This window comes from Triplophysa rosa, linkage group LG14 (assembly GCF_024868665.1).
Source record: "Triplophysa rosa linkage group LG14, Trosa_1v2, whole genome shotgun sequence".
NCBI lineage: Eukaryota > Metazoa > Chordata > Actinopteri > Cypriniformes > Nemacheilidae > Triplophysa > Triplophysa rosa.
In genome coordinates this window covers 17430901-17456525 of record NC_079903.1, presented here as the reverse complement: position 1 = coordinate 17456525, position 25625 = coordinate 17430901, and the positions used below count along the sequence as shown (strand labels likewise).

Here is a 25625-nt window from a genome sequence, read left to right as displayed (position 1 = left end):
GCGATTCTTTGATGGCTACTTTATTTAGACATGCAACTCTTCCGACAGGGTTAACTGTCAGACTGTTAACAAAATGTCAGACAAACACTCGAGAGGGAGTTGCGAGTCAACAAAAGGAATCTCTTAACCCCCTTTAAAGCAAAAAGCTAAAAAAAGAAAAATCACAGGAGGGCCATGCGCCTTTCATGTTTCGCTACACTTCTCAAACTCCCCTTTTATTTGTGTATTTCTTTCAAATGAAAGGTGTGTCACCATGGTGTCACCCGGGTCTGTATTTTCTTCCCCAATGCACCCCAGACCTTCATATTATGTTACACGGTGCCACCCGTGATCACAGCTCTCTTCTTCCATGAAGAAAAGCTCACTCACTTTCCAACACACACACTAGTTTCTTTTCACAGACACGTCACATAATCACACAACAGGGGATGGATTTAAATCTGTCTGAAGACAGCGAACAACAGGGGTTCCAGGCAGAAGAGCTGTCAGGTTCTTGATCTAATTGCAATGAGAGGAAAATGGATGCACGGGCAGAAAGGACCACATCAGAAGGTATTTAATTCAGTGCCAGGGGTGGATAGGAGGCACTGACTTAATTAGCCTATGCTTCTTAGGTCAGACTCAAGGGTTTTTTCCTCCTCATCTAGGTTTTCTAAAACCAAATGAACATGACAAAATAGGCCATTGTGACAGCGAATTAAATAGAATATAATAAGTCTAGATGGTTATATCATGCACAATTGCAATTACCAAATCATGGCCTTGTATCGAATACAGCAAGACACACAGCACATTAAAATAACAGGACGTGAGGGAACTTTCTAAATTATTAAATTCATCCGGACATTTACATTTATGCACTTGGCAGATCCATTGATCCAAAGTGACTTACAGCGCATTTAGGAAATACATTATCAGTATGCGTGTTCCCCTTTGAAATAAACCCACAATCTACTGTATAGGAGTTGCAAGTGGGACACACAGAAACAAAAACACACATCCTAAATTTAATGGCTAATAGAATGGGATTTTATCAAGACTTTTAGAAAAACAGACAAATTGTTAAAAATGAAAAAATGCTCAACTGAATGTTTTGCTGTCAATATTTTGTCTTTTAAAGGTCCAATGTGTCGTTTTTTGGAGGATCTATCAGAAATATAATATACATAACCATGTCTTCAGTGGTGTATAAAGACCTTACATAATGAAGCGTTATGCTTTTATTACCTTAGAAAGAGCTATTTCTATCTAGCCATGTTATTTCTACAGTAGCCCTAAACAGACAAACTGCTCTACAGAGTGCGTTTCGTAAATATGTTATCTCCTTCGGCAAAGATGTGAAAACATGACCATATCTTAGTTCTGTGTCTGCCATTGTAGTGCTCCTGAGTGAGCCATTGGTTGAAATTTGCAACCTCACCACTACATGCCGCTAAATTTCATACATTGGACCTCATACAACTTCAATTTCATACAACATGTTAATCTCAATGCAGACAAACAAACATTTATAAATTGTGAATTCTAGTAAAAAGTTCAAATACTATTTTAATTAAAATTATAAACTAGTATATCTATTATCTACTACTTGAAAACATGTCAGATTTACAAAAAAATATTACCAACAGAAAGATATCAAATAAGGAATAAAAACAAACTCTATCCACTCTCATGCAGGACACGGGTAAATCAGAGACAAAAACAAATACACCCAGAAGGTGTTTGGATCAATCAGTGCTTGGAATCTCAAATAAACAGCAAAATCCATTGGTGGAATTCTAACAGAAATCTTTTTTTCTAGTTTTAGTTGCAAGGCCATATGAGAATTAAAAAAATTAAGCCTCTTTCACAGCTGATACAACTGTCCCTGAACCAATTATTATTCAATAGCCAATGGCAGGGTGAGAATTAACTTCACGTCCTGTCTCATTTATACCCTTTAGTTTAAGAAACTGGTGTCACAAAGCTCTACAGAGGAGCCAGTTTTTCTCTGGTGCAGTTTGATCTGGTCTCTTGATAATCCACCGTGATGCCTGTTTTTCATCCTTTAGCGGTTGATCCTCGTAAGCTCCAAAAGCATTATTGCATCCCCAGTCCCATCTCCTCCAAATACATCGAACACTCTTCAATGGTGCTCTGCGAGATCATTATAAAGGATAGTTCAACACAGATGGTAAAACCCAGTGAAAGCACGCTGAGATTGAAAGCAATACCACATAGCTTGAGTGACATTTGCCAGCTGGCTCTCGATATCCTTTGGCCAAACTAGCACTGACAGGGTTGGACAGGTTTGCGGAGGTAAAAATGAATCACCAGTCTTCTCACATGGGCAAGACTGCTTGAAATTACGTGCCCACGTTTAATTGGACTTCGGTTTAATGAGTACGCCCGTCTTACTAGCTCTTAGAGCCATTCAATCAAGGGGAATCTTCTGAGACATCCTTGATTGTACCGCCTTTCATTTCACCGTACAGAGGCCAAGGATGGTTCGCTTTCTTTCTGCGTTCTCTTGATATATGGAAAAGTATTCAGGCACGGCTCTGGCATCGACGCTCCGACGACCTGTCGGGTTTCATTTACCCCGTGTTCCCTGAGCCATTTAGATTCAGAGTCCAGCGTCGTTCAATGGGTTATTGCGAAAAAGGTTGACAGCAAAGGTCATGCAAGATTGAAAAGCTGATGATGAAAAAAACTGCACCGGTATATCTTTTATGAGGTGTGGGGGTTGTGTTGAAAATCACATGACTCACAGGTTGTGGATTTGAGCCACATATTTCAAGCTGTAATCTCTGACCTGCGTCGACAAAGAAAGACAATTGTCCCCAAACATTATTTGCATGCAGCCACCTTCAACCCTGTACGGACGTGATGCCATGCATGCACACTAAGAACGTCGACGTGACTGGGCTATGGAAAGGTAAGAGGGTTTCATTGAAATTGTCAGTAATAAAAATAAAGAACTCATGAAGATTTTATGGGGTGCTCAGGGGGTTGAAATATATAAATTTGTTAAGCACCGTATTAGACCACCTGTCACAATAAAGAAAAAATAATAATATTTTAGGAATCTTTAAAAACGGGTTTAAAACATTTTACTGTCATTTATTAGGAAAATAAAAAGCTGAAAGAACTAAATAATCACTTTTCATGTTTAAATAGTCAGCCAATTTTTATACCCAAATTTGAGCCGGCACATTCAGCTTTTCTTAGAAGTCAAAAATAAATCAAGCGTAACAATCAACCGTTAAAACTTATTTTTCTATTAAAGTAAATAACTATAACTGGGCATCTGAATAAAAAATAATAAAGTGCTTTGCTATTTTTCTGCCTTTCTTGTAAAACAGTAAATTAGAAAATTCTTGGATAACAACAACAATAATTATATTATACAATTATATTTTAGCATTAGAAATATGTGATTCTGTGATTAAACAGCTCACACATACTGGTGGATTAACCATTACAACAAGCTATATAGTATAATATAATATAATATAATATATCTAACATCATATAATATAATCATATGTTTAAGTCCTTCAATGTCTCGTCCAAAATTTTGAAAAATGAACACCAAAATCTGAAATATAGAGATAACCCTAACCAATATTACAGTTAAGTTAACATCTAAATATACACTGAAAACCAATGGGAAATTAAAAAACTGGTTAAACTGCAATGGCTGTACCAACACCATTCATTTGTATTGATGACATAACCAGTCAATCTTCTTGCCTCTATCCTTAAGAACGTGACATCAGTGTCCTGTCTTTGAAGAGCATTGATTTAATAGCAGGGGGTGCAGAAGAATCGTCCATACCGTCATCTCTCGAGTGAATCAAGTCAAGCTCCTCATCTGTTTCATGTCTGTTTCATGCCTTCTGCCGTTCTCAATCTGTCCGAAAGGACCTTGTGGGAATTATTAATTAAAATGTCCTCCTCACTATTAGTACCCCAGTATTGAATTCATAACCCATGAATAAGTGAACCTTTACCGCAGCGAGGGCCACAAACTGAACTATTTCACCTCCATGAACAAGTGTGAGACATAAGATAAAAAAAGATGAATTTTCTTACAACCAAAGGACACAGCTACACCTGGGTCAAGGTCTAAACACAAATGTCAATACTGCTATATTTTCTTACAATGCTCCTATAACGTACCGACTTTATCTCCCTGCCATCAATCTCTCTGTTTCTCATGTCATCTGAGCCAGAATGTCAAAAGCGTTTCTGCTAAAACCTCTACCTAGAAAAGCTACATCACACAACAACAACCTATCAGTAAAAAGCTGACATGAGAAAAGATGAGAGCACATTTCATCTGTGAAGACCCATACACACAGACAAATTCATGGAAATGCTTATTGCAAGACAACAAAACAACCTGAAATTTTATTTGCTACCAAAAACAAAATGATTACTGGGACATGTGACCAGCTCAATGTGGTAAACAGAGGCATACGCGTCTAAGGTGCTGGTAAAAAGGTAAGGCCCAGACTTCTGGGAAATGGATTAGATTGGGATTTACGGTAAAGATGGTTTACTCCAATCTTAGTTGAAAAGCGAACGAATTGGACAAAATGTTTCATAAATTGACTTGCAAGGGATCAAATATTTGTAGAACTTAAGCAGGAGAACATGAGATATTACAGGTCTGGAAACCATCCTACATTCAAAAAACATTATACATGCAGTGACCCTTACCTTCGTTTTACTCTGACCGTCATCTTCCCTTGCAGCGATGAAGGGCACTGGGGAGGAAAAACAAACAGAAAACATCAGGCCAGTTGCAAGACTAGAAACTAAGGGCTCTCTCTCTCCCTCATATTTTTGGATCCTGACAGAACTGAGAGCCAACCATATGCTGACCTAAAACCCTACGCCTATGTAAACATTAGCTGCTGCTTTTATAAAACTAAAAGAGGAAGTTCAAAAGCTGCATGATTAGAGCAAAATCTCTTCCTCTTTAATCGGAAGCATTCATTGGAGATTTATGTCTGCACCAAATGTATTTTGCAAAGTTTTTCATTAGCGCATGAAGAGCTTCTCACAAATTACATTGCCATTGATCGCAGGAAGAGAGTCGCTGCGCGAGGAGCCTCGAAATCGATACCCAGCGTCAAACGGCGGGTGCAGGGATGACTTTTTGTGACACTGAAATCGTTGAGAGTGAGCTTTGGCTTCTCAGAGTAAGACAGGTTTCAGGGCATTAAGCTGTCCCTGGATCAGTTTTTAATTGTTCTTCTTACTTGTCCATTCATCTGGTGACGTTATCAGGGTCAGTGCGCAATAAAACTACAGATTAACTCAAATAAAGGCTAAAAAGCATCTGGTTCATTTCACAAGTCCTGTACAACCTGTTAAATGCTTTTTGATATTACTATTGCAGTTGTGTTTTACACATCTAGACTAATAGTTAGTTTGCATTTTTTTGTTTCTTTATCCCGGCCCTTGTAAATTATTTATGGAGTCCACTTCACCTCAGAATATATGAAAGAGGCTTCCAGACAAAGTGGAGTATTATGCATAAGGTTCAGAATATATCATATAAACATACAAATGCTGCCAAGATCAAAATGTAATAGGCAAAAAATGTGTTTAGTTTCTTGGCCTAAAGTTATGCTCATAAGAATTAAATATGTATGAGTCAATGACAGCGCAAGGAGAACTTATCTGGCGCCACACCAAGAAAAAAATAAAAAGTTAACTTTGATGTGAAGAAACATCTCGCAATATCACAAATAAGGGGAAAGCAAAAGGTCATGCGTAAATGTGACATGATTATGGGAGCTCATTAGAGCAAAAAGCTGAATGCCTCCAAGATTCTAATTAATATGGATCGGAAAATAACCCTGCTGAAAAAACAGACATAAATAAAATAAATGTGCACAGCAGTTGTGTATTTTAAAACTTTGTTTGTGGTTTGTCTGTCTGAACAGTGGTCTGTAAATATGTATATTCATTGCGTTTTTTATTTCAAAGCAATGTTTTTTGTCCACACTTCACTTCCGGTACACATCCGCAAAGAATAGTGTCCCTGCAGATTTTTTCTAATAACAAGCAAAAGAAATAGCAAGTAAATTACATTAGCTAGCAAGTTAAAAGTATGTCTCACCAGTATTATTTTGGGTTACCAGTAGAACCATTACTTGGCTAAACTTAAATGCGACAAAGTTACACCATTCAACAAATTGTTTATTTAATCAAATGAATACAATTCTTATACAATTGAATATTAATAAAAAATAATATTAAATTTAATTTAATATAAATAGTTATAACCACTAGCCAGACCGATCAACAAACACAGACCGGAAGGTAACTTCGGGCGTCTGATATAAACCTCTCTCACTATAAACTAATTTCTAAGCAATGATCTTTAAAACAAAAAATAACGCAGCAATATTCTTTATTAAAAATGACTGAAAAATAGTGCCATAAATACTGCGAGTCCCTGGGTTGTACTAGAACTCAGGGTGGTGGTCAAGAGAGATATAAATTCAGTTCAATAGATGATGAAATTTCATTTTATTTCCTAATCTCTGTTGCCGTCAGATATTTCCCCCAACAGTACCACACTAGCATTGGCTTGTTCATGGCTGAAGAACGCACATTGATGCGGGTATAATCAGATGAGATGATGTACCCTAATGTGTGCTGTTATCACAAAGGTAAGAGCTAGATGACATTTCCACCTCAAATCTAATATTCTCTATCAGTCTGCATGCACTGAGAGGACCGTACGGGAAAAGCAGTTCCAAAGATTCATAATCCTACATCTTCCTGAGTGCACTCATCATTACAACGATTGTAAAATGCTGGAAATATATGAGGTGCAGAGAGGATCCACCACAGTGAAAACAGCACTTAGTTGCTTTCAGCTTCAAAATTCTGCTGCTCCATAGCATCATCTTAAACCGATGAAGAACCATTAACAAGATGTCACATAAATTCTAAAAAACACAAGCGACTGTAGACTGAGAAAATGGGTTTCAACAAAGAAAAAATGGTTCCGTTTTAGCTTCAAGACAGGATGCTTTCTCACTTTGCCTGAGAATCTGTCAGGGTAAATGAAATATGCAAGATTGGGCTTGAAAACCTTGGCTTCCTAAAGGAATGCATCCAAGCTCACTCCTCTTTCTCTGACATCTGTCGCAAACTTTCAATCGTTTCACGGTGCTCCCCTGAGGATGCGAAAGAGAGGGAGAGAGAGGGCCATTTGCCATCTCTGTAAGCACTACTTGCAGTTGCTTGTTGCAGGACTGCTGGGACTACATCACTTAAAGCGCATTCTTTTATTGGCAATGTTGCTTCTGACAGCTGCAGGCTATTTCCTTGGTAAATTACTGGAAGAAAATGACAACTTTTGTCAGAACTGACATCTGCGCAACCTTTTCTTTACACTGTGTGCGTGTTTGGGTGGTTAGCTCTGTGCTCCAGCCGAGATCAAGCATCTCATTTAGGTCCAGCAAGCCAAATTTGTGAATTTAGTTAAGCTAATGTGTAGTGAAGGAAAAGATGGATTCGCTTGTAGTGAGCACATTACCTTGGAAGTCGAACAGAAATCTCTGCGACCATGTCAGGACATTAATTCGCCTTGTTCCTCGACTAGACCCCAGACATTTCCAATTTCCCATCTCACCACTGTTTGCCTGAAATATTACAGGCACTTATTCATAATTTAACTATTGTCCTCCTTTTTTCTAAAAAGGAAATGGGATACCAAAGTCTCAGAGTGACAATGAGAGCAGTCGCTTCGGGTTGGTTTCCGGAAGCTTAACTTATTGTTCATGCTTGCGTGCTATTTCGTGCTTGAAGGTCTTTTGAATGCCAGGTCTTTTCAACATTTCTTGCACATCGGGGTCTATAGGTCGGTGGAGTAACCAACTGCATAAATCATAAGTTGATAACATTAATGATCTTCTTTTATGTAATTACATTTAATAAGTTAAATTTTTTCACAGTGGGGTAGTCTTTTGTTCTACAATATAAACTTTCAACTTGTAATAAATCTCTCTGTTAATCAAATGAGGGAATGAATAAAGAGCCAATTCAAAAGAGTGAAGCAAACAGAAGCACATTATTAGTCATTTACTCTTTCCATGAATTACGATGACTCAATATTTTTCACACATGCATTCAGAGAAACCCTGAAAGCTTTTCTGAAACAATCACACTATTGTCATGCATTGATTAGGAGAGACTTTCAAACTGCCTTCCATTTGGTGCCTGTGAATCCTCTGCCATGGGTTGTCTGCTGGTTCTGGGCGGAGTGTGATTTTTTGGTGAATTCCTCCAAGGAAAACTACCATAGTAGGAAAATTGCTTATAAATGTATTTGTTCTGTTGAACACAAAAGAAAATATTTTGAAGAATGTAGGAAAGCAAACAGTTCAGGGGCACATTTTACACTACCATTGTCATTTTTTCTACCAGTCAATTGTGGCCAAGAACTGTTTGGTCACAAGCATTCGTCTAAATATCTTTCTGTGTTCATCAAAAAATTCAGAAATCAGAAATGTATAAAGATTTGGAACAACTCGAGGGGGAGCAAATAACGTCCCTTTAAATCATTCCTCATATTTTGTTGAACTACAGCCATATGGCATTTAATGCAAATTGAGTGGATCCTTTTAAAATACACAATACACTCGTTGTGTTATTTTTAACACAACTGTTTTTAGAATGTACATATGGATGAAGCTTTAATGACGACTCTGAAAAAAGGATGAGCTGAGATCTACAGGCCTATAACACCATGAGAATGTTGTTGAATAGGATTTGATTGCTCAACAGATTTTGATGAAAGTGCCGTTATGAGCACAGTAGTGAGCAAACTGATAACATAGAATTTCATTATTAAAAACTAGGATACCACACTCTGTATGACAATGTCAAATTAAATGCAAATAAAATAATAAACCTTTGTTTAATACTTCTGAGTATAGATGCACACTAATGAGTGTATATCCAGGTCATACTTCAATTACACTTTCCTTAAAAACAATAAAGCCAATTATTGTTTTCATAACACTCAAGCACATTTGCCACACAAATTCTCATGAACGCAATCTAATTATAGTTCTTAAGTATTCCTATAACTTAGAAATTCAATTAAAATTTAAATAATCATTCACTTTACATTAAAAGACACCAGTCTGAACCCACACGCATTAGCATTCCTTTGCGCATCCTAAATCCCTAGGTTGTATCCATCTCCCATGGCTTTCAAACCCAAGCCAAATCCTAAAGACTGCCTCTCACAGATAAGCAGAACAGAGCGCAAGGATTCGCAGAGCCAAAGTGATTTCATGCCACTCCTCTATCCCTGTACTTCCTGCAGAACTTTTGGATGCATATTTGACAGTCACGTTTTTAGACGTTGTGATATGTTTATCTTTCAAACTGTCAGGTGTAAACAGCACTGTTACCTCTCGAAACTGTTAGCTTAAACAGACTCCCACCTCAAGCATCGGAATATAACTTTCACGGGAACGGAGAAACATCTGTGTGAAAGGCTTTAAGGGACGGCTTAACAAAACACCTGCTGGTTATTTTTCTTCTCTCTGTGCTACCTCATCAACTAACAAAACATTTAAGATGCACATCCTAAATGGCCCTCTTTATTATCTCTGCCTCGCTTCAAAACCGCACCGGCCTGACTGATCGCTCCTGCCTGCAGATACACAGAAATATATGTTGTCTGTAAAGCGCTGCTCATCATAAATAATACAGGATGGTGCTGATATCTGCACATATACACATCTTCAAAGGACCCCTGTGCCGGAGTTGCCCTACAGGGAGCGGAGAAGTGATGAAAATAACCGATTTTTTCAGGCAGGTGTCGATGTAACTGAAAGTAGGATAGTACCTCCAATAATTAGTTACCACGAGTCTCATTGCTGAACAGCAGGATGCGTTTGCATCCTTGTGAAGCCATAAATTGTTCATTTAGATTGTGGCCATAAATTGCTTAGAAATTTAGATTATTTCTCAGAACTAACTACATGTCTACTACACCAGACGCCAGCGGTGCAATGCGAAACGACAAGACAAATGCTTTGTTCTTATTGGGTTTGTCGCGTCACATCCAAATTAAAGGCGGGGTAACCGATTTCCGAATTACGCTTTAGACAACTGAGTCGGGCCGAGTACCAAAACAACCTTGTAGCCAATCAGCAGTAAGGTGCACAGTGCACAGGACGGACATTAGCCGAGCCGAGCGCTGACGAAAGCGAAAGATGGGGGTAGGGGTGTGTTTGTTTTGGTGATTTGAACATCAATGGCTAAAAGAAATCGGACACCCCGCCTTTAATTCTAATGGGGTTCTATTGGTTTTTGTCATGTCGTGTTGTGTTGCATCGCGTAGACACAGTGTTTCAGAAAGATTCTTGCACTAAAAGAACCCTCAATAAGGCTTTTATTTCTCAATACAATAGATTACGTTATATACTGTATATATATATTTTACGGTTAATTTTCCTTTAAAATACAGCACACCATACATCACTACGTTTAATAGTGGTTCAAAATGTAAGATAAACACATTAGGTTAGTAGGATCCTGCTCTTTACAAAAGAAATGAGTGAAGAGTTGAACCTGACAACCTAAATACAATTCATATACGTGACTGGCAGGCAAGCTTACTTAATCTAAATCTTAATCTTTCTTTATGACCCTATCCACAAGCACTCATATTAGACAGATGTATTAGATATTGATCAATGCATTAAACATGTTGTATAACTGACACTGATGCCCACACTAAAACATTTTGGTGTTTACTTTAACTTTAAGACGAAATCTTTACCAAACAGTTGCGTTTTAGACTACTACGCATTGGGTCTGTTCAATGAATTATTAATATGAAGACTAGATACTATTGCTGCAAATAACACACATATGCCCGGTTTCACACACAAGGCTTAAAGGCACGGTGGGTGATCCTGTCCAGAATTTTTTTTTGTCATGTTGGTTGGAAATCTCTTTACATCCTGAGAGCAATCAAGAAGTATAGTGGTCAAATAATATTTTTATAATTATATTTCGTCTGTGAAAGGACTCAAAGGAGTAGAACCAAAAAACGTTCGCCCCATCGAAACGGTCTGGCCGAACGCTGTGACTGGTCATGTGTACATGTTCAGCCAACATATTTTGCATACCACTGTGCACCCTGTTCACGCAGACATCGTACGTCATCAGCGCCGCAGCACGCTCACGTCCGCTGTGTCAATGTAGGGAGAATCAGCGGACAATCAGCAACAATCAAACTTTCCTGCAGAACCGACAACAAGTAAATCTACAAAACGAAAGTCAGTTTTTGAAAAAGCAGTGACGAAAAAACGTCTGGATCGTGAAAGAGGAAAAACTCGAATTAACATCGGTTCAGCTTTTACATGATGGAGACAGCTCCGGCAGGCAAAGGGACTGAAAGACGATACCATGGTTGCTCTCTTTCTTTTGGACAGGTATGTACTGTACATGCTTTGAGAAGAATTTAATGGATTTAGTTAGTAATTCGTTACGTGGATTTACGAAATACATTCATGCGTTTGGAGGAGGCGTGGCTTTGGACAGCGAATCGCATAGAGGGTGTTATTATAATTTCAGTGCTAGCAGGCTAAAGTTAGCACCTTTCCAAATCAACCACCCCACCTTTAAGACTAGTCCCAGACTAAATTAAAAATTTGAGCTGTCTTAATTTAAAATAAATAGCCCTGACATATCTTAAAATATGTTGTTGCCTAGTGTTTTGTCTCAAGATGCACACCAGCAGTATTTTTATCCAAGGCATTTTAATAAAAGTGACTTAAATATCCTAATTTAACTAAGGCATAGTCCTGGCTTAAGATAAACCTCGTCTGTGAAACTGGGCCATAGTGTCCAAAACAGCTACACAAATAGGTAGCTGACTAGGTTTTGAGAGAGTCAAACACACCCATGATGCCTAAAAATGTTGTTTGCTGTAGGTAGCTCGCTCACTGGGTTTTTTGGACATTGCCTGGCACACATATGATGCACATAAATGTTATCTTGTTAGAGGCTCCTCGCTACTTTTGAGACATAGCCAGATGATGCCCATAAAAGTTGGCTGCTCTTGGTAGGCAGACCACTAGGTTTTGAGACACAGACAAACACACAAAATGCTGTCTACAAGCTATTTTTCACTACGTTTAAGACACCACAACACAACATTTACTATCACTCACATTTGCAAAACACTTCTGTAAAACTAAAGCGTTTGTTTTAATGACCCACGTCTAAATACGTGGCATTTCTCCTCTTCTCCCAGCAAACTAATAAACGCGTAGCTTGCTAGTCAACTTTGAAAAAGCATGCATGCTCCAGGTATGTTAAGATCCGATTTGCGCAACTGTCATATTCAACTGTGAACATATTCAATGCATGTATTTTAAACATATACCACAACCAAAATTATAAAGTGTCATTTGTACATCTTTTTAAATATGCTAATATACCTTTGATACCACTAACAACTGTCACCCTCCATACTGTACGCTTTCCATCTGTAAAAGTATCAAATAAGAAGTCTACCGCATCACTCCATCAAGCAAACAACAAACCGAATTGGAAAACTTCCTTCCGATTTTGGAGAAGAGAAGGCTACTCACCAAGCGACAAAAGCAGGAAACATTTAGCGACACTGTGTCCGTAACGGGGGCTTTTGGAAAGCATAGTAAGAAAAGCGCGGATAACGCACAGTGTCAGGACGCTGTGGTTGTGCTGGAGAAGAGTGTTGGCACCACACTCACTTCTGTGCGTGGAGAATCATCACAGCGCTTTGTCTTGTGAGGACATTTCCTGTTGAACACGCGTGTCGGCTGCTCCATCTGCCGGCCACTTCATGAACTACAACGGGCGCTCTCCTACTCAACATACATCAGGTGCCGTTACTATGTTTATGCTAAATGTTTAGTTGTAGTTAGTGTAGCTGTTTTGATTTCTCCAAGCTGGGGATGATTCATTTTTGATGAACATGAAAACGTGCTCGTGTAGCATCCTACATATGAGTGATATTACGTCTGAATACAAAATGTCACGACCACCACGTCACGCACTCACATTTATGGCATTAACGTCAGGCTCGGAGTCTTTTCCAATTCCCACGGTAAAACCTTTGACAGTTAATTACTGACAGATTTAGAAAGAAATCGTTACTATGTGTATTAAAAAATATTGATTTATCATTCTCATATTTTTGTCTCCGCTTCGGTGTTTTTCTCACTTTTCACGCGTCTGCTGAATGCCAAATTCAACAACGAGATTACGTAAAAATAAAACCATCCTGGCCTGTGGTTAATATAGAAACGCGGCAGACGCTTTGGACGAAAGCTCTGGAAATCACAACGCAATCGATGCGTTGTCTTTACGCGGCGCTGCGCAGATCAAACGGCGTATGACATCAAGTTACCGCGAGATCATTTCAAAATACGCACTGGTGAACGCACAGCCTTGCTATCGCGATAGCCAATGTCATACGCCGTCTGGTCTGCACAGCGCTGCATCAAGTTGTACACAGGACACACTTCCGACTCAGGACGGACAGGACCGCGCGTGACAGCCGTACTGCGGTGCTCTGAATGGGCTGGAAGTTTCCGGAAAGTTCGCTTCAACGAGATATAAATTGCTCGCGGGTAAAATAAAGAGCGTGTGCGCGCTAGCGGATTTATTGATATCATAACGCGGGACTTGGCTTTGTTTATTTCATCTAAGTGGGATTTGTTGGATTTCAGAATTGCTATATTGCTGTGGTCAAGAGCGGAGGCATCGAGACCATATCAAATGAATTCACAAGACGGAAGCACGCCGTAAGTGGACTGTGTTTGCGTATGTTAATTCATGTAACGTTAGATAGATTGCAAGTGGTGCCAGTGCATCAGATGCATGTTTGACTGGCATTCACGCATGCTGAAGGGTTACCAAGTGAGCATTAGTCACACTTTAGGATGTCGTGTCTACTTGCTGTATAAATATGTGGTACTATTCATAAATCACACAAAAAAACATTTAGTATGGTTCCTCAGTTATCACAGTCCTTCCAAACTTAACCAGCTCTACAATAACTGGAATAGATTAAAATAGCAAAATAAATTGTATTTTTAGTGGCCAAATGTCTAACTTTGGAAAATTGGCATCTTTGCCTTTTATTCTTATATATTAGTAAAGGCATATTTAAGATTTTTCATATAGCTTTGTGCTTTGAGTGTAAACTAAATTCTATTTCAAAGAATTTAGGAAAACAGTTCTGGGGCACCTCTGACACCCAAATAATGGTAGTCAATGGTGCCCCAGAAATCTCAGTTACTAACATTCTTCCAAATATCTTTCTTTGTGTTCAACAGAACAAAGAATTACTTCATGACAGAACTTTCATTTTTGAGTGAACAGTGAAAAGATGACGTTTAATATACTTCTTAATATTCTTGCAGAGCTGTGGTTTCATTTTGTTCAAAGAACAGAATTATAGGAAATGCTGCAAGAAACCAGGTAGGCCTAAAATAAAATCTAAACGCTTCTCATTTTTGTTACTTACGTTTAAGTTAGTTAGTTAGTTAGTTTATTGTCATTGTCATGCAAGATAACAATGAAATTTTGTTAGAGCATCAAACACTGCATAGTAATGAAACACAAATAGTAGTGCAGAGATCCTATCCCATAATAATTAAATAAACACTGCGTAAACATATTGCACAAATAATAATAGTGTTCAGTGTAAACAGTCAAATTTGTAGAATTATTGTGTAATATTGCAACAGTGCCAAGTCCAGTTCATAGTTATTTTAATAGAGGGAATGTAGATAATGTCCATGGGTGTGGGTCAAGAGGGGGAGAGGGGCACTGTTCAGCAGCCTCACTGCTTGAGGGAACAGGCTGTTGGCCAGTCTGGTTGTTCTGGCCCGGATGGACCTGTACCTTCTACCTGAGAGCAGCAAGTGGAACAGTTGGTGAGCAGGATGATGTTGGTCCCGCAGGATGTTATAAACTCTCCTCAGACAGCGGGTGGTGTAGATGGCACTGATCTCAGGGAGAGTAGTCCCGGTAATTTTCGCCGCTGTACTTACCACCTGCAGGAGTGCCTGCTGGACGCCCTTAGTTCAGCTGGAGAACCAAACTAAAAGTCCATTTGTCAATACACTGCTGATGGCACAATTGTAGAAATTCACCATCAGCTGTTTTGGGATATTAGCGCTCCTCAGTTTCCTCAAGTAGTAGAGGCGTTGTTGGGCCTTTCCTACCACTGAGGCAGTGTTAATGCCCCAGGATAGGTCCTCGGTCACAATCACTCCCAGGAAATTAAAGTTCGTCACCCGCTCTACCCTCTCGCTGCCAATAGAGAGTGAAAGGTGGTTGTACCCTTTTTTGCGAAAATCAACAATAATTTCCTTGGTCTTTTTAATGTTCAAGGCCAGGTTATTGCTGTCACACCATGTTGCCAGATGTTGTACCTCAGTCCTGTATACTATCTCATTGTTGTTGCTGATTAGTCCAAGCACTGTGGTTGTCGTTGGCAAATTTGACAATGAGATTGGACGGGGAAGACGTGGAGCAATCATGTGTGAAGAGACTGTAAAGCATAGGGCTTAGCACACACCCTTGTGGAGCCCCGGTGTTAGTTAAACGGGTGGAGGAGATATACTTATCCACTCTTACTCTCTGTGTGCAATTTGTCAAGAAATCCACAATCCAGTTGCATAGTGAGATGTTAAGTCCGAGATGCTGTAGTTTAGCTCGGAGTTTGTATGGCCAAATCGTATTAAAAGCCGAGCTAAAGTCAACAAAGAGGAGCCGCGCATAGGTGTTCTTTTGCTCCAGATGGTCCAGTAATGTGTGGAGCAAAATGGCGATGGCGTCCTCTGTTGACCGGTTCTCCCTGTATGCAAACTGGTATGGATCAAGCGCTGATGGTATTGCCCCTTTAATGTATTTAATCACCAGCTTCTCTAGACATTTGGCTGGAATGGAGGTGAGTGCCACTGGTCTATAGTCATTAAGACATGTAACCTTAGACTGTTTGGGGATGGGAACGATTGTAGCTGACTTAAAGTAGGCCGGGACCCGTGATGTAGCCAGCGATGTATTGTAAATGAAGGTGAAGACGTCCGCTAATTCAGCTGCGCAGTCTTTAAGCACCAGTCCCAGCACTCCGTCTGGTCCAGCTGCTTTCCTGGTATTAATGCTGTGGAAGACAAGACTCACCTCATGTGTGCTCAGGACTGGCGCAGAGTCAGTAGAGTAGAGGGGAGGTAGTATGGGGTCAGTGTTCTCCCTTTCAAAATGGGCATAAAAAACATTTAACTCCTCAGCTAAGTTGGCACTACTACCAGCTGAGGAAGATGTTGGTTTTGTCTTATAGCCCGTAATGTCCCTGATACCCTCCCATACCTGCCTAGAATTTGAGGAGTTGTTAAAACTGGCCTCAATACGCCTCCTGTATTGTAATCTGGCAATTTTAATGCCTTTTCGCAGAACAGTCCTGGCTAAGATGTATGCTTCCGGGTCCCCGGATCTGTATGCTAAATTCCTAGCTCAGAGTAGTTGTTGTACACTGTGTTTCATCCAAGGTTTCCTGCTAGGAGACGCACGGAATTGCTTCCATGATGTAACGTTATCCACACAGAAGTTGATGTATTGCAAGAAAGTAGTGGTGTATTCATCCAGAAATTCACGGGTATCCGTGTCCTGTCCTTTAAATACATCCCAATCTGTGTGGTGGTAACAGTCCTGGAGCATAGGAATAGCATCCTCTGGCCATATTGTGAGATCTAGCATGATGTGTCATCATTGCTTCTTTATAAAACCTTTAGATGATAACCAATCCCAGAAGCACCGTCTTTCATTTTAAGAGACTGCATGGCAGGTTGTTTGAGGATCATGTTCAAAGTGAAAGAGGGAGTTTACCATATGAATTGGTACCACTAAGTGATGGGAGGGTTGGTCTTAAGGTAAACACTGTTGTCTTATGTGTAACAGGAACATATTACTTGCATCAGTGATGGAGGTATTGGAGGAGAGATTAACCTGTGCTGTCTTAATTAGGCCATGTACCTCAATGAGGAGCATCACTTTAGCGCTGAGCAGATCACAGCTATGTTGTTAACCAAAATGAAAGATATCACAGAGGCGAATCTACAGAAGAAAGTGGCAGAGTGTGTCATCTCTGTGAGTTTTCCAGAAGGTTCTAAAAAAACATTGAATGTGTAATGTAGCCTTAAATAACCCAAGACATCATTTTTCCCTTGTTTGATATTTAATGGATACCAGAGGCATGCACCAGAAATAGAAGCTTTTAGCCCATAATTTTTCTTTCAAAATAATTTATAATGCTAATAGTGTATTAAAGTGATATGTAGGCCTGTCATGATGTTTTAAAGAAAGTCTTCACTGAGACCACAGTCCATTTGAACCAGGCCTTGTTAATCTCCTTGTAAGTGCAAGCCACCAATCCGACGGTTTGTTTGTGTGTGTTTTTTCTTTGGCCGTACAAATGATTTTATTATGCATAGATCCCCTCATTCTTCACTGATTCAGAAAGAAGGTCCGTGCTGGATGCTCCCAAGATCGCCGGTTTGAACTGCCTGAAGCTTATGAATGATAACACAGCAGGTATCTTTTGAACTCGCTTTTCAATTCAACAGCACTTTGTCACATCTAAAGCAATATTTACACTTCTGTATTGTTTGTCATCCCAGTGGCTTTAAACTATGCACGCTCTGTACTTTGCAGGTACTGTCGACTGCCTTTGATCCTTATTTGGGGGGGAATGACTTTGATCAGAGGCTGGTGGAATACTTCTGTGCTGAGTTTAAGGCAAAGTACAAACTGGATGTAAAGTCCAGGGTTCGAGCTCTGCGACTGACGCAGGAGTGTGAGAAGCTCAAGAAACGGATGAGCAGCAACTCCACAGACATTCCACTGAACATCGAGTGCTTTGTGGATGACAAGGATGTCTCTGGAAAAATGAATAGGTACGCTTCTGAATATATCATCATGGTATAAAATAACCAAATAAATTAAGTTAAACCTTATTGGGAAATTTCCATCGCAGATCATTTGCAGCCAAATGTTTATGAAGGAACAGCTGGAGTAACAACATAGTTGGTCAAGCAAGAGATAAGTAAATGTGTTTCTCCATACAGGGCTAAATTTGAAGAGCTGTGTGCCGATTTGATCGAGAGGGTGACGGTTCCCCTGGTGGCAGCTTTAGAACAGGCTCGCATACAGCTTCAGGACATCAGCGCGGTGGAGATTGTTGGGGGAGCGACACAGATACCTGCGGTGAAGGCCCAGATCTGTAAGTTCTTCAAGAGGGATGTGAGCAGCACTACTTTAAATGCAGATGAAGCAGTGGCCAGAGGCTGTGCATTACAGGTAAGTTTAATTCTACATTACAATATAACATTATATTAAAGGGATAGTTCACCCAAAAATGAAAGTTCTGTAATTTACTCGCCCTCTTTTCATTTCAAACCTCTGTGACTGGCTTTCTTCTGCAGAACACAAAAGAAGATATTTTGAAGAATGTTGGTAATAAAACAACGTACCCATTGACTTTGGTTTTGTGTCCATACAATAGAAGTGAATGGGTACCGCCGTAGTTCGATTACCGACATTCTTCAAAATATCTTCTTTTGTGTTGTGCAGAACAACGCAAGTCATAAACGTTTATGACAAGAGGGTGAGTAAATGATAACTGACTTTCCATTTTTGGGTGATCTATCCCTTTAATTTCAAACTATAGTGCATAATTTTGTTTAATTCAAATAGAGTAATGGCCAAAAGTGATCTTCATCTTTGTACAATATTTGCTCAAAATGCCATCTTAGATTAGACTAAACCATTAAAATATGATGTGTGTGGTACAAAATGGATAAAATCCTAAACTAAACAGCCATTAATTGGACAAAATAATGCGGCAAAGTGGCAAACTACATATCAGAGAATATGGATTTATTTTAACATACAAAAATGCATACAGAGACAAAAAAAGTTCACTGGACATAAAGAATATATTTGATCAGTTGTTAATCTTTTTTTATTCTTTCTTCTGGTAAAATTTTGTAGAAATTCTCCTGGGCCTTGAGACTTGACACAGAAAGACTCAAAGTTTTAATACATCTTTAATAAAGTAGTTTATTAAAAAGACAATAAAGATGATAAAGGTTGGATCATGTTTGGCCACGACTGTGTCCTTTTTAACTATAAACCATGATTATAATTTAAACACCATTTTTTGTATTCTGTCTGAGTTTGTGGTGGGAGACTCTTAGAAGTTGAGAAGCATGTTGAGGATTTTGTAATAGAGTTAAAGGTCCAGTGTGTAATTTTGGAGGATATATTGACAGAAATGCAATATACATAACTATGTGTTCAGAGGTGTATAAAGACCTTACATAAGGAAGCGTTATTTTTTTATTAGTTAGTTAGTTTTGTTTTAGTTTAGTTAGTTAGTTAATTAGTTAGTCTTAGTTAGTTAGTTAGTTAGTTAGTTTTTTTAATTACCTTAGAATGAGCTATTTCTATATACCTACAGGGCGTGTCCCCTTGCATGGAATTTGCGATGTCATGATATTCTGCACATCCAATTCCATAAAAAATGATGGTGTGGCATAATGTTGTTTCCATAGTGTGCCATGCTGTCCCCTGCATTCAAAGTACGAGACTTCACAATCACAGATGCTGTCCCATTCCCCATCTCTCTTTCCTGGAGCAGTGAAGCAGATATAGGCAAATCGTAAGATATACTCTCAACTCTCATATCTGAGTCAGGCATGGAGAAATGTGTAAATTTGTATTATTCTTCACATCTAATCACATGGCCCAGATACCAATGCACCTCTGTCCTTTCCCTCCAGCTGCCATGAGATATTTGGCAGGAACCATCCCTGTCCCTCAGCCAAACTCATCACGTTTTACAGACGCAAGTCTTTCATTTTGGAAGCTTTTTATTCGGATCGAGCCTCGCTGCCCTTTCCCGAGGCAAAAATTGGTGAGAATCAAGGGCATTTCCCTTCTGGTCATTACAGAGTGAGATTTGTGCGTCCAAAGCATACTAACACATTTCAAATCAGACTTTGAAGCAGTGCATGCGTATGATGTTGCATTTGATAACTCCACAGGAGAATATAAAGTGCAGAATATTCAACCGCAGGAGAATGGAGAAAAGGCAAAGGTTAAGGTCAGAGTTGAAGTCAATTGCAATGGCGTAGTTAGTGTGACCTCAGCCACTGCGGTCACGAGGGTCAGCACTGATGAGACTGAAACTACGGAAATAAATGGGGAGATGTACAATGACGATGGCTTTGACTTGGACGCACGGGTTGGTACCATGTGGCTTTCTGTCTATGGCAACCATACGTGTACTAACAATAACTAGTGTGCTATTAAAATCGAATTTTTGATCACAGACGATATTTGTTTTGCATACATGCTGTTTAATTGATTAGCAAATGATGTTGTATAATGTATTCTCTAGAAAATGTTGTCATGTCTGTACACACAGAAAATCACTTAAAAAATCACTAAAAATATTCTTGAAATTACTTGAAATATTCAGTTTATAACAGCTTGGCTAACATAATTCTCTGTTATGCTTTATAAAATGAATAATAATGGGTTTCAATGAGGGTGACAGTTGGCAATTGGCACCTTGTTGTGATTCAACAGTATTGCATAGAATGTAATCAGCTCCCTGGGACTGTGATTCTAGGACAAGACACAAGAGACAAGCTCCGTTCAGCTCTCGATAGACAAAGAAAGCCTGCCAACAGCACCGTGTCCCCCCCATGAAAACCGAGCAGAATCATACAGATGCATTGAGCGTAAGTGAGCCGCATCTCTCACTTACCATGTGCTCAACCCATTTAGCTTTTTTATACAGTAGTATGTACACAATAAGTCGGTCTGTGGATGTTCTATTCTTAAATTGCTATTGCTAATGCTAATACCCCTATGCTAATGGATGTTATTCATTCTCCACAGATGAACGGAGAAGTAAACAATCAACCCCCTGATGCTAAAAAAGCAAGGACGAAGGTTAAACACGTTGGACTTCCCATCGAGGAGACGATCAGCCAGCAGTTACTAAAGGATTGCCTCAGCACTTACATCGATCAGGAGGTACTGTAGATTTTCAAGGGTTAACATATAAATGCCCATTTGTGCATCATTATTTCATAAAATATCTAATGGTCCAAATGCAATGTTATCGCTCAGTGGTGGCTCTGTTATAGTTGTGATGTAGATGTTTGTGACCAGTCAGCAGTCAGTTGGATTTACTTAAATAAATCAATATAATAAAAATAACGCTATACAATTATTGTGGGAAATACAGCACAGATCATTTGGTCTTGAAAGAACTTGTGAGTTCAGAATGTTGACTTTGGTGTCCACATGACACAACTGAGGTACTAAAGTGCTCTTATTTTGCCTTTAATGAAGATATCTGACTTATCAATACACATATACTAAATAGTATACAGGTTTATGAAGTTTGACATAAAGACATTCTGATGTCAAACCTATCCATCTAAAATCCTCTTTTTTTCCTCACACAGAAAAAAATGACACAGCAAGATTGGCAAGAGAAAGAGCGAAACAATGCCAAAAATGCAGTCGAAGAAAATGTTTTTTATTACAGACACAAGCTGGAGGGCCCGTATCAGACGTGTCTAAGTGCTGAGGTAATGTATCATCTCTGCAGATTGTCTGCAGAGTGGCATCTATTTATCATTTTGAAAGGATTTCAGTACTAGATGTTTGTATGTTTCCTATTTGTACAAAAAACAAGATATTTTCCATATCTTGTTGCTTGTACTGCCTTGGCACAGAGTCTTGTACCTAAGAATTTCACCATCAGTACACTTGTGTACATGATGTGTGACAATAAAGAGATTTGATTTGATATTTCATGAGGCCTGTTTCTGATTCATAATTCTTTCAGTAGCATAAATTCAGAATGAATAATTAGTTTATAAGTATTTAGTTGAACAGACCAGAAATCTGTCGGCTGGTTAACACAACATAAAACAACACAAAACAAACATATTTTTTCCTGCAGGACCATCAGACGTTCTTTGAACTTTTAAATGGAACTGAGAACTGGCTGTATGAGGAAGGAGAAGACCAAGATAAACAGACCTACCTTAACAAGCTGGAGGACATCCAAGTGACTTGTTTACCCCTTATAAACACAAACCCATTTGATCATAGCTTAACCTGTGTGGATGATTTTTTTCTCTCAGAGACTAACACAACAACAGGTTTAATGCTTTGCATTTTGTCTGATTTATGTCCAACCACGGTTTGCTGTTTTATTTGACTTGCACTGTTTTGACAGCTCGAGGCATTCGGAATGACATGCGTTTAGTTTAAAAGCTGGAGACTCATTTGTGTAGCTTTCAAAATCCCTCCATAGCACTTTAGAAAGAACACTAATTGGCTGCGGTGTGTAGCGAATCTAGCAGAGGCATTCATGCTTACAAACAGTGATGCATTAGAGCCGCATTATTCCACAGAAACTGGGTTTGCCTGTGCAAGACAGATACCAGGAGTCCATAAAGAGACCCAAAATGTTTGAAGAGCTGTCAGCCAAAATACAGAGCTACATGATTATTATGGAGGAGTTTAAGAATGGAGGAAGTACTGTACATGCTGTCACTTTTACTTTATTTGTCACATTATTTTAACAAATCATCTGATGGATTCAATGAATATTCCAGTTCAATGAATATTACACCATCCTAAGGGAGGTGTAAGATGCTTTTAAATGTTTGCTTAAACAATGTAACATATACAGTCAGATTTCGACAGGCAAGTTATTCGTTTCAGTAATATTTCAGAAATATATCAAGTTAGTAAAAATGCCAATGTATGCCTGAGTAAAATACTTAATTTGTAAATACTATCTATAAAAAAAGTTGCGTCTGATATAAGATCACTCCCAAAAAAAATCACAATTCCATTAGTTGCTGCTGTTGTTGCAGAAATTACACACTTTATTGTCTCACCTTTAATGTTAAGTGTTAATGTAAGTGTTTAGAATAATGTTGGATCTATCAGTAAAGTGCAACCTCAAGCTATAATCATAAATTGCCATTATTATTCTGTCAGAAGATGTAATACATATGCCACATAATGCTCATCTTTGAGTGTTACAGTAACTTGGTGATGAAGTCACAGATGTTTGTTTATTGTTAAAGGAACAGTTCACCCAAAAAAATGAAAATTCTGTCATGAAATACTCACCCACAAGTTGTTTCAAACGTGTATCATTTCCAGGGGCGGATTTAGTAATTCGGGGGCCCTGTGCGATTTCAAGCATGGGGCCCCAACAGTCGTAATGATAACCCTTATTTTGCCGTCTCTTATTCTACATTTTTAAATAAACTGTATGTCACATCTAACTGTCTGTAAATCATTTGTTTCAAAATGAAATAAAATGAATTCACCAAAAAAAAAACTAAATTCACAAACTTTGATATTATTATTTTTGTGGTCTCAAGACCTTTCATGCATTTTTAACCTTTAAACCGTTTTTCTTATTAATGAAGTGACTAATGAGTTGCTGCATGTGAATCGACGGTCATCATTGTTAGTCAAGTGGTGCCTCAGAATCAGGAACCTGCCATACACAGCACTCAGAACCGGAAGAAATTACAGGTGAGGAGAAACTTCCAGTAACATGTTTTGTTGTGGGAAATGTAGTAAGTATAGAGTTCTATGTCTGAGCAGCCACATGGGATTAAAGGAATAGTTCATCCAAAAATGAAAAATATGAGATCGTTTACTCACCCTCAGATTGTTTCAAACCTGTATAAATGTATTTGTTCCAATGAATACAGAGAAAGATATTTGGAAGAACGTTAGCAATTTTCAGTTCTGGGACATCATCCACTACCATAGTAGGAAAAGAAATATTGTATTTTTTTGTTCTGTTGAACACATAATGAGATATTTTGAAGAATTTAGGTTAAAGAATAACAAAGAGTTCTCGGGCACCTTTGACTACCATTTATTTCTTCCTACTATGGTAGTCAATGATGTCCCGGAACTGAAAATTACTAACATTCTTCCAAATATCTTTCTTTGTGTTCACCGGAACAAAGTAATTTATACAGGTATGAAATTACATGAGCGTGAGTAAATGATGACAGAATTTAAATTTTTGGATGAACTATCCCTTTAATATAACGGTGATGTCACTGAGCTTTTTAAAACTCACTCAAGCTTTTTTTTCATTTTAGTGCTGCATGTTCATATTTTTTTAGCATATAAGACTTATTTGTTAAATTTGATATGCAAGTATTGACAAATTAGGGTTAAAGTCATTTAGTCTGTTGGTATGTTATAAAACTTTATTGATTAATATAGTTGAAACAGTTTTATTGCATTGGATTAAACTTTATTTCATATGATTCTTAAGGCACTAAACAACATTTGTGAGGAGATTGTATCCAAACCAAAGCCAAGAGTCGGCTCTCCTATGGATAATAACATTCAACCAGAGCGCCCACAAAACAAGAATAGCCCAGAAGATGTTACAATGGAATACACAGATTTTGTTGAAAATGACGTGAAATGCAATGGTGACAATATTGAGTAGCCTAGTGGGAAACATTGTTTGTCATGGCCTGTCTTTAGTTGTCATGCAAACATATTTAAATAAGGCTTTTTGTTTTATATATTTGATGTTAAGAGGCACGTTTGAATCTTATTTCTTATGTTGAGAGTGATATCAGATTTTTCTGTAGTTTTTTTCTTAATGTTAAGAGTTAAAATCTTGACAGTTTAGTTATCTCACTTGGAAATCTTCTCTTCTTCCTTAGTTTCAGTCTGGCCCCAAAGATAGGGAGCCGCAGAGATGATGTATTTTTGTATGCAAACCCCTGAAGCGAGTTAGCATTTTAGGACTTCCGGTTCCATCGCTCCAAAGTCTATGGGTTTTTTAATGGGTTTTTGCTAAATCGCCCGAAATAAGGTCTGTGGTAAACAAAACCTCAAAATATTTTCACGTTTTATTCTATGACATAAAACAAACCAATTGTAACCCGCTTGTGGTTTTTTAAAGCCTTATTGTGCATAACAAGTTGCTTAAAGTGACTACTTCCTTTGGCGGGGACGTTAGACGTCATCGTGCAAGTAAAGCTCACAAATAATGCAAGATGGGCACAAAAATTCTTTCTAGATGCAGATACATTCACGGAGTAATTACTTACCAGGGAACACGTTTTAATAAAGTTCGAAAGAGTTGAAGGAGGCTTGGTGGTGGTGACGTTGATATCGATTCGAGCGACCTTAAGTCTAGTCTGTTTATAGCATCGTGTTAACTTTTTACTTCTGCCAATTGTATTTCGGCTTCAAAGGTAACAAATGTGGTGTTGATTTGTAAAGATTATCTTGATAGACAAAACATGTAAACATCATAAACCTTTGTTAATCACAGAGCTTATCTTTTTGCTATCTTCCAAAAGTTTATGTGAAAAATGCATACTGTTTCGGTCGAGGGAACCAGTGCTGCAAAATACGTCATCTCTGAGGCACTGGGTTGAAACACATCTTTCTACATTACATACATTATTGAGCATGGAGATGCTGATAAATTT

General features: G+C 38.6%; 2 protein-coding genes across 2 annotated transcripts in view; one reads left to right on the top strand and one right to left on the bottom strand.

Moving 5' to 3' along the window:
* b3glcta (beta 3-glucosyltransferase a) overlaps positions 1-14172 on the bottom strand; it is a 49377-nt gene extending 35205 nt beyond the window's left edge. The window contains exons 1-2 of the mRNA XM_057350702.1: positions 12636-14172; positions 4708-4754 (exon numbers count right to left, since the gene is read on the bottom strand). Coding sequence (XP_057206685.1) covers positions 4708-4754; positions 12636-12699 — 111 coding nt within the window. The 5' untranslated portion in view covers positions 12700-14172. The remainder of the gene's footprint in view (positions 1-4707; positions 4755-12635) is intronic.
* hsph1 (heat shock 105/110 protein 1) lies at positions 13605-24744 on the top strand. Its single transcript, XM_057350561.1, is given in 20 exon segments — positions 13605-13626; positions 13738-13851; positions 14456-14511; positions 16830-16967; positions 17062-17184; positions 17529-17626; positions 17628-17990; positions 18162-18393; positions 19650-19756; positions 19878-20011; positions 20142-20341; positions 20732-20800; positions 20802-20843; positions 21004-21141; positions 21579-21704; positions 22082-22189; positions 22539-22694; positions 22820-22833; positions 23619-23682; positions 24446-24744. Coding segments are annotated over 20 exon segments (2484 nt in total). The 3' UTR covers positions 24626-24744.
* The last annotated feature ends 881 nt before the right edge of the window (positions 24745-25625 follow it).